The 12,119-nt window shown below is 39.6% G+C and overlaps 1 protein-coding gene across 1 annotated transcript in view; it reads left to right on the top strand.

Moving 5' to 3' along the window:
* Positions 1-415: 415 nt before the first annotated feature.
* Positions 416-12,119, top strand: part of SSPN (sarcospan) — a 55,754-nt gene continuing 44,050 nt past the window's right edge. The window contains exon 1 of the mRNA XM_006866956.1: positions 416-778. Coding sequence (XP_006867018.1) covers positions 500-778 — 279 coding nt within the window. The 5' untranslated portion in view covers positions 416-499. The remainder of the gene's footprint in view (positions 779-12,119) is intronic.

Raw genomic sequence — 12,119 nt, forward strand, 5'->3', positions numbered from 1 at the left:
AACTTCACAGTTTGGAGCCCGGAAATGTCTATTCTGGAATAAACTGTCTATTAATTAAACTCAAGTGATTTAAACATTCATCACCTAGCATTGCACATTTCAGAAAACAAAAACACCCCTTACCCCCCCCAAAAAAATCCTGGGGTTTTGATTGAAGAAAACAGATAACCATATCCACACACACAACTTTTCTAAAATGCGCTGGATTTAGGAGGTCCAGGGACCAGCGAGGCTCCTCCCGGTCAGCTGCAAACCCTGCTTCAGGCACAGCAGGCGTTGCGTTCAGGAGTGTTGGCAGTTGGCGACCCCCCTCGAATCCCCCTCTGCTACGGGCTCCCTGTGGCCTTTGGAGGCTTGAAGAGTCTGCTCCAAATGTTTTCCATATTTGTTCAGCCTCCGTAATTCGAATACCAGGGCAGGCGCAGCCCTCCTAACGCCGCGCTCCAGGGCCCAGCGCGCCGCACACGCAACCAGCCACCCAGCCACCCACGCAGCCGCCATGGGCAAGGACAAGCAGTCCCGCGGGCAGCAGAGACAAGGGGGGCTGCCGGCTGCGGACGCCGCAGGGTCCGAGGACATGGGGCCGAAGAAGGGCAAAGGGGCCCCCAAAGAGTGCGGGGAAGAGGAGGCCCAGAAGTGCTGTGGCTGCCGGTTCCCGCTGCTGCTCGCCCTGCTGCAGCTGGCCCTGGGCATCGGCGTGACCGTGGTGGGCTTCCTCATGGCGAGCATCAGCTCCTCCCTGCTAGTCAGAGACTCTCCATTTTGGGCTGGGATCATTGTAAGCATCAAGTCTGTTTTGCCTAAACGTGTTTGCCAAACAGGAATGCAAAGCCGCATGGTGGAATTAAGACTAACCCAACTGCATGCAGCCTTCCCAGGTCCAATTGTCTAACTCTCGCTCTGCTTGGTAACTGATGCCTGACACACTTGGTTTTCCTGGGGGCAGACTGGACGCGGTGGGATGCTTCCCCTTCTCCCGCTGTTTGTTCCCAACACCTACAAGGGGCCTGACTCTAATGTGCTGGAGTCAAGGAGGCAATCTCAAAGCTTGCTTACTTTGTCAAATTGAGCAGCCCCAAAAACAACAACAGATTCACTTTGGTAGTTCCCTTATCCTATCCTGTCTCCACCCCCCAACCTGGGACCCCACCCCCCAACCTGGGACTTCACCCCCCAACCTTGTTCCCATGTAGGTAGCCCAAAGTGAATATGTCTAGTAAAAACAGTCTAGGAAAATGCCTGTACTTGGAGTTGCCATATTGGGTAATATTAATTTTATTTCTTAATTTGAAGTTCCACGAGTGTTTATAAAATAATTATCTAAGACAGAAATGCTAAGCACAGCCTTAATCCGCTGGAGTCTAAAGTAAGATAGATAACTCCAGGACTCTGGCCATGGCAAAAATCTATTTGGGACTCTGCTATGCGATGTACTGTTCTAAGCAGAACACTGCTCAGCTGTTGTCAGTGTTGTTTTGTTTGAACATCACATGCTTGGCAAAATCCAATGGATTCTTTCATTTAAATTGGTGTCCATTTATTGAGCACCTACTGTGTACTGCCAGAAGTTTTACATATATTATTTCTACTCTCCATATCTGTTTGGGATAGTTATTATAATTCTTTCAAACAAGAGAACTGAGGCCCAGACTCACCCTGGGCCAAGAGTTGGCAAAGCACTCAGTGATAGCCATCGAACTGCATCTGCGTTTCCCTCCTGAAGCTATGCTGCCACTTAAATACGCATTTAGTTTGTAATTTTAATATTATGTCACAGTACAGGGCCTTGCAGCTTCTTAAGCCTTTTCCCGTGCATTATTTCATTGAACCCATGAAATAACACTTTGAAGTAGGAATTATGATTCCTCTTTTCACATGAGGACACTCGGGTTCAGAGAAATCAAATGGCATTCTCTTACGGCCCAGAGATTGAAAGTGGTGGAGTCAGCTGATACTAGACTCGACACGCCTAGTCTCATGTGACATCATTACTGCTATTACTGACCACAGGAACAACCTCCAAAATCATTTTGTATCAGTGAAAGATTTTAAAGACACGTGATAAATATGCATCAGTGCAGCTATTTTCTAATTAAGATTATTTGAATTCACAGATTCTTGCAGAGTAATTTAAAACTTCTAATTTGTGTACTAAGAATTCCCATGAAATTATCATGATTAGTGTTTCCTAAATCAAGTGATTTTAAAAATAGCTTTTCACTAAGATATACTGGGTATTTTAGTCACTGCAGTGACTGTTGTAGCTACTCAGAGGAAAAAAAATTCTAGACTTTTGGTCTAGGAAAGTTTTTTTTTAAAGGAATGAAACTTCCTTATTTAATATTTTAAAATATCTTTCTTTAGTCCAGCTTCATTGTTCCCGTTATTAAAAAAAAAAAAAAAAAGGAAAACTAAGTTAGTTGGTCAAGAGTGAGGTGAGGGCTCATTTTAAGTCTCAGTGCATTAACATGAAAATTGTGCAACTCCAAAATTTCATGGTTTGGACTTCCTATAGGCTGTGATGCTCCTAGATGCAGTGAAAGCAAATAGAAAGTGGGACAAAGAGGATTCTTTACAAAGCCCTCTGTCCTTTCCAGTTTATAATCTAGGGTTCATTTGAAGTTTGTTCATAATGTGTAAATTTGATTATATCTATTATCTTAAATTTTCTTCTAACAGAAAATGTATTTAGGGCAGAGAAGCTAGTGGAGATGACCAGAGAAAAGTGAGGAAGATCTCTGAGAAGCTGGGTGAGGAACCACTCTCGTCCCAGCTGGACCGAGCTCTGGACAGCATGTCACTGCCCCACACAGACAGTGTGCTTGTCCTCATCTCGCTGTCTGTGGCTGGCCACAGGGTATTCTTCCTATGCTTTCAGGAAAGGACAAGACCATGAGGCAGGATGGTGCAGTGCAGGTGAAGAACCACTGTATCTGATGTTGCACCGTAGGTTGGCCATTACCAGCTCAGTAATATGGGGCAAGTTACTTAAGCTCTGCAGGTTTCCACTTCTTTATTTATAAAATTAGGATAATAATAAATCCTGCCTTTTAGGATTGTTCTGAGGATTAAATAAACACATGTAAAGCACTTAGAGCAGTGCTGGATGATGGCCAGTGCCCAGTGAGTGTTAGCTCCTTTTATTAGCCATTAGTGATGTGATCATGGGTGGTGGTACTCTTACAGGTAGAAGTTACTCTCTTTCATCTATAGACTTGGGGAACAGTCATTTTGACTTATTACATTTCCCAATCCAGTTTGAACCCAAAAGAGATGTTATTTTGGCCATCTTATTTTTCTCTGTCCTGTTCTCAGGTCACTTTTTAGCAACCTCAGTGATGTTAGATAAATCTAGGACTTTCTGAATCTCTCCAGATCTTTGTGAAAATAAAGTTGGTGGATGGAGAACTCTGCAGGGTCATTTTCCCCAGAGATGGGGAGTGATTTGGATCTGGTATATCCTCCTGGGAATACTGAAATTTTTGCTCTATTCTGGAGAGCCCCCAACACCCAAGTTAGACCAGAATTATTGTTGTTAAGTGCCATCCAGGCCATTTTGACGCACAGCAACCCTGTATACTGTTTTACTTAACACCAACAATTAGGGTTTCCAAGGAGTGACTGGTTGGGTTGAATAGCTGACCTTGCAATTAGCATTCCAACTCTTATCCTACAGTATACCACCAGGACTCCTAGACCAGAATGCTATTATTGTTGTTGTTAAGTGCTGTCGAGATGGTTCCAACTCATAGCAACCCTGTATAGAGTTTTCAAGGAGTGGTTAATGAGTTTGGAATGTTGACCTTGCAGTTCAAACTGACCTCGCAGTCCAGTGCTTATATTAAAGCACAACACCAGGACACTGGGACCACAATAGTGCTGGTCAATTTATGGAACTGAATCAGAGCCAAACCAACTTCTAGAATTTAGACTGAATTCAAGCAGGGTCCCCAGACTGAGGCACCTTACCACATCTATAGCTTCTGAAACTTTACTCTTCTGTTTCTCCCTAGAATCGGGCAGTCTCTTAATTGTACAAGGTCTACAATTCCATAAGGAGCTCTGGTGGCACCGTGGTTAAAGTGCTCAGCTGCTAACAGAAAGATGGGCAGTTTGAGTCCACCAGCTGCTCCACAGCAAAAAGACATGAGTCTGCTTCTATAAAGTTTATGTCTACTTTGTCCTGTGGGGTCACTATGAGTCCAAATCAGAGTCAGATTATACAATAAGCAAGTTAAGTATGGGTTCTGTTGTTGTTGTTAGGTACCATCGAGTTGGTACCAACTCATAGTGACCCTATGCACAACAGAACGATACACTGCCTGCTCCTGGGCTAACCTCACAATTGCCACACTTGAGCCCATTGATGCTGCCACTTGGCCAATCCATCTCTCTGGGGGTCTTCCTCTTCTTCTCTGACCCTCCACCTTACCAAACATGATATCCCTCTTCAGTGACTGGTCCCTCCTGACAATATGTCCGAAGTATGAGAGACGGATGAAGTCTGGCCATCCTGGCCTCCAAGGTGCACTTTGCCTATACTTCTTCCAACATGGATCTATTTGTTCTTTTGGCAGCCCATGGTACTTTCAGTATTCTCCTCCAACACCATAATGCAAATGCATCAATCTACTACGATCTTCCTTATTTCTGTCCAACTTTAGCATGCACATAAGGCTATTGACAATACCATGGCTTGGGTCATAGAGCCGACATCTTTGCTCTTCAACACTTTCAAAAGGTCTTGTGCAGCAGATTTGCTTAATGCAATATGTCATTTGATATCTTGGCTGCTGCCTCCATGAGTGTTGATAGTTGATCCAAGAAAAATGAAGTCTTTGACAATTTCAATCTTTTCTCCATTGATAAGATTGTTGTTTATTGGTCCAGTGCTGAGGATTTTTGTTTTCTTTACATTGAGATGCAATCCATACTGAAGGCTGTGGTCTTTGATCTTCATCAGTAAGTATTTTAAGTCCTCTTCACTTTCAGCAAGCAAGGTTGTATCATCTGCATATCATAGGTTGTTAATGTGTCTTCCTCCATTCCTGATGCCACGTTTTTTGTTTTCTTTTCATAGAACCCAGCTTTTCGGATTATTTGCTCAGCATACAGGTTGAATAATTATGGTGAAAGAATACAACCCTGTTGCACATCTTTGCTAATTTTAAATGATTCAGTATTCCCATGTTCTGTTCGAATAACTAACTGCCTCTTGGTCTATGTACAGGTTCCTCTTGAGCACAATTAAGTGTTCCAGAATATTCGTACTTTGCAATATTGTCCATGACTTGGCATGACTTTATAGACATTTGTGTAGTCAATAAAGCCAAGAGCCATCTGACATCAGCAACGATATCCCTCATACCACATCCTCCTCTGAATCCAGCTTGAACCTCTAGAATTTCTCTGTCAATGTATGGTTGCAGCTGTTTCTGTATTGCCTTTAGTAAAACTTTACATGGGATATCAAAGATATTGTCCGATTATTTCAACATTCCATTGGGTCACCTCTCTTTGGAATGGGCACAAATATGGATCTCTTCCAATCAGTTGGCCAAATAGTTGTCTTCCAAATTTCTTGGCATAGATGAGTGAGTGCCTCCAGTACCGCCTCACTGTGTTGAAAGATTTCAGTTTGTATTGAAGTCCATCAATTCCCAGTGTCTTGTTCTTGGCCAATTCCTTCAATGCACCTTGGACTTCTTCCTTCAGTATTATTGGCTCTTGATAATATACTACCTCTTGAAACTGTTGAACAACGACCATTTTCTTTTGGAAGAGTGAGTCTGTATATTCCTTCCATCTACTTCTCACGCTTTCCACATCATTCAATAGTTTGCCCAGAGAATCCTTCAATAATAAAAGTTGAGGCTTGAATTTTTTCTTCAGTTTCCTCAGCTTGAGAAATGCTGAATGTGCTGCTCCCTTTTGGTTTTCTAACTTCAGATCTTTGCACATTTCACTGTAATATTTGACTTTGTCTTCTCAAACTGACCTTTGAAATTTTCTGTAAGAATGTGCTTCCTTGTACTTATTTAATAATCTGAATCGAGCAGTTCTACATGTTTTTTACCATATCCAAGATTCTGATCTACATCTAACCAACATCTGTCTCTCTCCCAACCCTATAGCAAGTACCTTCTTACAAAATCAAATACTCTTTTCAAATGTACAATCTCTGACAGGGATGTAGTTACCAGTAAGCCAGATAAGCATAAGTAAGTTGGTGCTTACCTTACTTTCTGGGCACTGCAACCCTGATTAGAATCAAGTTGGTAGCAATTTCATTATGTTGACATTTGGGGATAACCACTCCCATAACATTGTTAGGTGCCATTAAATTGATTTTTACTTGCAGAAGTGTCCCATAGAGTTTTCTTGGTTGTAATCTTAATAGGAGCAGATTGCTAGGTCCTTCTCCCATGGAGGTGCTGGGTAGGTGAAAACTGCAAACCTTTTGATTATCAGTGGAGCACTTATCTTTTAGAACCTGGGTACATGGATATATACAATAGGTGACTTCTTATTGATCAGTGTCTAGATGACTCATTGAATATTCACTGAACATCTGGCTATTGATGGAGGAGGCCCTTGGTGATTTGTTATCAGAGATTTATATCCAGTAGAATTTCAGAAAAACAAATAAGTGTTTCCCCTCCCCCAAGATCTATCTATAATTGGCTGATGTCTTTTTACTTTAGTTACAAAAGATTCCTGTAGAGGAAAAAAATGAATGGACCTCTATAGAGACTATGTAAACTGTAAAAGTGTCACTCTTTTCTCAGAATCCTTTATCAATAGATTGAGGGTTACAAGTCATCCACAATGACAGTATAAAGCAATCAGGCTCTGTGAGGGTTAACTTGGCTGTGGGCAGGGAATACACAGAAATTACAGGTTTATTTTGCATTTCCTTCTATCAATAATGTGAATAGCTGGATCAAATAGGCATTCAAATTTGCTCATCATTCTGGAATTCTTATTGATGAATGATGAAAAGGGATTGAAGGACTCTAAAATCTTTGAAGCCTTTCACTTACTTCTTACTCAAATGAATACAATTTTAGTTTAGGTGAAGCATAGCATATTTGAACTTTGGTTTACTTTTCTTCCTTCAGTAACATTTGTTGAAGGCATTGGCCACAGTAGGCATTGGTCTAAAAATAATGAATCACATATCTGGAGAATAATGCTAGAGTTCCTGATGGACATGCGCCCTTATTGCATCTGACAGTAATGTATACTTCCTATTAGAAAATTTAGCCTTCACAAATATTTTTAAAACCTATTTACCGTCCATAGTATTTCACTTGCAGTGATTTATTTGGTTTGGCATCTCCACTCTAAAATCAATTTACAGGGAACTCTTGCTCCTTATCCCCAGTGGGGATGCTTAGTGTTGGTTAGTCCATTGACCTTTGTGGGAGATGTTCCCATGGAAATTGTGAATTCTTTTGTCCTAGTGTATGAGTGTCAGAACTGACTCCACAGCACTCAACTACAGCAACAACAGTGTGGATTTTAGCTTTCCAAGTTGTCCCTCCACTGCTGAATATCCCCACCTACTTAAATTAAACCCTTGATAAATATTCAAGGGGATTTCTAAAAATTCATGGAAAAAGTGGGATTAAAAGCTAATGGAATTTTTCTACAGACTTTTTGAAGTCCCTTTGTACCTACCTTAATCATATTAAAAAGTTTAAGACAAGAGTTTAAAGTGAAATGCAGGAAATTTCTTTAATGTCAGTTTTAAAACTTCATCATATGAATCTATAATGATTAGGAGGAGTTCTGACAAGAATTTCAATGAAGTCTTTCATTTGTTAACTTATTCTAAAGAATTCAAAATGCAGGTGTATCCAGATTTTAAAAATATGTATGTATAATTCCTGGCTTAGCAGAAATTTGTGTGATATGAACTAAAAAATTCATAAATATGTGTATAACATTTAGCAAGTAAGGAACAGACATCATTATAAACCATAATTTGTAGGTAAAGAAAGTAAGATATGCTGATTTGGTTAAATGACTTAACAAGTGTTAAGGCTATATAGGGCATATGCTATATAGGGCATATAGCAAATATTATCCATCATTATTATCCATCATTTATATAAACAGAAAGTTGTTGTTGTTGTTCTGTACCATTGAGTCAGTTCTGACTCATAGTGACCCTGTGTAGTGTTTTCAAGGAGCATCTAGTGGATTTGAACCGCCAACCTTGTGGTTAGCAGTCCAGTGCTTAACATACAGCACCACACCAAGACTCCAAAGAGAAAGTGGTTTGGCTAAATGATTTGAATATGATTATGAAGAAAGACTGGATAGGAGAAAAGTTTGGCATTGGGGTTTGGATTGACCCTTTAACAAGTCAAGAAGCTAAATGTGGTGTCACTTTCTATGTATGCATATTGACATTTGAGAAAAGTAATTTGGAATTATATTTTTAGAAGTACATTGAATAGTAATCCGTTATTTTTCATATTGTGACTTTAATATATTTCTAAAATCTAATGTAGCATCTCTGATACCACTGGGAAATAATTTTTATTATAGTAACTGTCATAGGATTGTTGAGAACTCAGGAGTGGATAATTACATAGTCTAACTCAATCCCCATTGGATATATATATATATAGTAAATAATTGTAGAAAAATAGTCTCATAGGTATTTGATATTCTCAGGATAAATATAAAAATTGAATGTAACTGAATTAATCTGGCAATAAGAAAATTAAAGGGAATAATCATGAATTTGGTAAAATATCTTCCGAAAAGAACTTTAGGAATATGGAGTAAAGAATTAAGAAAGTTGAGAGTGAACAAAGTTACATAGCCATGATGGTCAAAACAGCCTGGTACCGGAATAATGGCAGACACATAAACCAGTGGAATAGAATTGAGAATTGAGAAATAAATCCATCCAGTTGTGGATTGCTAATCTTCAACAAAGGGCCAAAGTCCATTAAATGAGGAAGAGCTAGTCTCTAACAAAACTAGATATCCATCTGCAGAAAAATGAAATAAAATCCATACCTTATAACATACATAAAAACTAACCCAAAATGGAACAAAGACCTAAATGTTAAACCTAAAACTATAAAGTTCATGGACTAAAACATAATGACAAAGCTACGGTCCCCAATGTATAGCGTAAACAAACTATGAAATATAACTAATAATCACAGACAGCCTAAGATAAACCAGGTAACTGGAACCTCATAAATATTAAATACTTGATGCTCATCAAAAGACTTCACTAAAGAGTAAAAAGAGAACTTCAGACTGGGAAAAAAATTGTTGGCTATAGATTATAGGACAAGAACCTTATCTCAGAAAATAGAGAAAATGACAACGCCTAAACAACAAACAGATAAACAATCCAATTTAAAAATGGGCAAAGGTCATGAACAGACACTTCACTGAAGAAGACACCCAAGCAGTTAGCAAACATGAAATGATTCTGATGATCATCAGCCATTCTTGTGGTTGCCGTTAGATACCATGGAGTCAGTTTCATTTCATGGTGATCCTATGTAGGCTTTCCAAGGCTGTAAATCTTTACAGGAGCAGTAACCCTCACCTTTCTCAGACAGAGCAGTTGATGGTTTTGAACTGCTGACCTTGTGGTTAGCAGTCTAGTGTTGATCCTACAGCACCACACCAGGAGTCCCATTAGCCATTGTTGTTGTTGTTAAGTGCCATTGAGTTGATTCTGACCCATAGCGACTCTGTATAGGGTTTCCAAGGAGTGGCTGGTGAGCTTGAACCTCCGACCTTGCAGTTCAAACGACTTTGCCGTCTGACACATTAGCCCACAGCATCACACTAGGACTTCCAGAGTGATATAAATCAAAACTACAGTTAGATATCACCTTTCTAAGTAATAATGACACTAATCAAAAAAGCAGAAGACAATAAATGTTGGAGAGGATGTGGGAGACAGGAACCCTTATACAATGTGGGTGGTACTGTAAAATGGTACAGTCACCATGGAAATAGGTATAGTGCTTCCTTAAAAAGCCAGAAATAGACATACTGTATGATCCAGAAATTCTACTCCTAGGTTCATATCCAAGAGAATAAGAACTATGACACCAATAGACATATGTCTGTGCATGTGCATTGCAACATTATTCATAATAGCAAAAAGATAGTGATCAAAGTATCCTGTATGTATGTGGTACATACATACAGAGGAACACTATGCAATGATAAAGAATAATGATGAATCCGTAAAACATAGATGAAACTAAAGGACATTTTGCTGAGAGAAATAAGTACATCACACAAGGATAAATATGATATGAGACTACTATTCTAATACTACACACAAAAAGAAATTTTATTTGATGGTTACCAGGGATGGGAGGGGAGGAGAGGAAGAATCAATAACTAGATAGTTGTTTTTAAGTGCCTTTGATTTGGTTACAACTCAGTGACCCTGCATAGGATTTTCAAGAAGTGGCTGGTGGTTTTGAACTGCTGACTTCACAGTTAGTAATTCAGCACTTATCTTATAGCACCAAACCAGGACTCCATAAGGAAAGACAATATACAATATGGATGAAATCAACACAGTGTGACCAAAGGAAGACACGGAGAGGTATTCAGGAATGTTGTTGTTGTGTTGTTAAGTGCCGTCGAGTCGGTTCCGACCCATAGCGACCCTGTACAGGGTTTCCGAGGGTGTAAATCCTTACGGGAGTAGAAAACCTCATCTTTCTCCCGCGGAGCGGCTGGTAGTTTCGAACCGCTGACCTTAAGGTTCGCAGCCCGATTCGTAACCACTACGCTACCACAGGCAATTATAGTAGATTCTGTAACGCAAATACCTGCAAACATTGTAGTAACAAACAGTAATTTGTGAACGGATACAAAGGTAGACATATATGCTAAAGAGATGTGGAAGATCATATGGGAGTATACTCACATGCATATAGAGGTATGGTGTGGATATTTCTATATACATATCTGTAAATGCTACATATATACCCATATATGTGATAGAACACTGCAGTCAATTATTTAACATGGCTCTTGTAGTCAGAGTCTTTATAATTCTTAACAAATGACTGAGTTATTATGCAAATGAGAGGTGTTAGTGACACACCAAGGGGATTGAGTAGCTTGCCAGTAATTTAAATAAAGTACGTGGCACCCGTGAGGGGCTGTTGTTCTTAGGTGTTGCTGAGTCACAGTGATCCTATACACAACAGAATGAAGCACTGCCCAGGCCTGAACCATCCTCACAACTGCAGTTCTGCTTGAGCCCATTGTTGCTGCTGTCAATCGAGCTAGTAGGGGGTCTTCCTCTTTTTCACTGACCCTCCACTTTACCAAGCATAATGTTTTTCACCAGGGCCTGGTCCCTTTTGACAACAAGTCCAATGTATGATAATATTCAGCATTCAGTCTGTATGTCTTCCAAGACAGATTTGTTTGTTCTTCTGGCAGTCCATGGTACTTGAAATATTCTTTGCCAACACTGTAATTCAAATGAATCAATTATTCTACAGTCTTCCTTATTCGCTGTCCAACTTTCACATTCTTATGAGGTTACTGAAAATACCACGGCTTGATTCAGGCGACCTTAGACCTCAAAGTGACATCTTTGCTCTTGAACAATTTAAAGAAGTCTTTTGCAGCAGATTTGCCTAATGCAATCCATCATTTGACTTCTTAAAGGCTGCTTCCCCAAGCACTAATTGTTGATCCAAGCAAAATGAAGTCTTTGAAAATTTCAATCTTTTCTCTGTTTATTTTATTGCTTCAACTATGAGAATTTTTGTTTTATTTATATTAAGGTGCAATTCATACTAAAGGCTCTAGTCTTAGATCTTCATCAGTAAGGATTCGATGTCTTCTTCACTTCCAGCAAAGATGTCTGCCATCTGCATATCACACGTTGTTAATTAGTCTTCCCCCAATCCTCTGACAATATTCTTCTTATAACTCAGTTTCTTGTGTTATTTGCTCAGCATACAGATTGAATAAGTATGGTGAAAGGATAAAACCTTGGTACACATGTTTTCTGATTTTAAATCATTCATTATCCTTTTGTTCTTTTCCAACGACTATCTCCTGGTTAATGTAAAGGTTTCTCACAAGCACAA

This window comes from Chrysochloris asiatica, unplaced genomic scaffold (assembly GCF_000296735.1).
Source record: "Chrysochloris asiatica unplaced genomic scaffold, ChrAsi1.0 scaffold00098, whole genome shotgun sequence".
NCBI lineage: Eukaryota > Metazoa > Chordata > Mammalia > Afrosoricida > Chrysochloridae > Chrysochloris > Chrysochloris asiatica.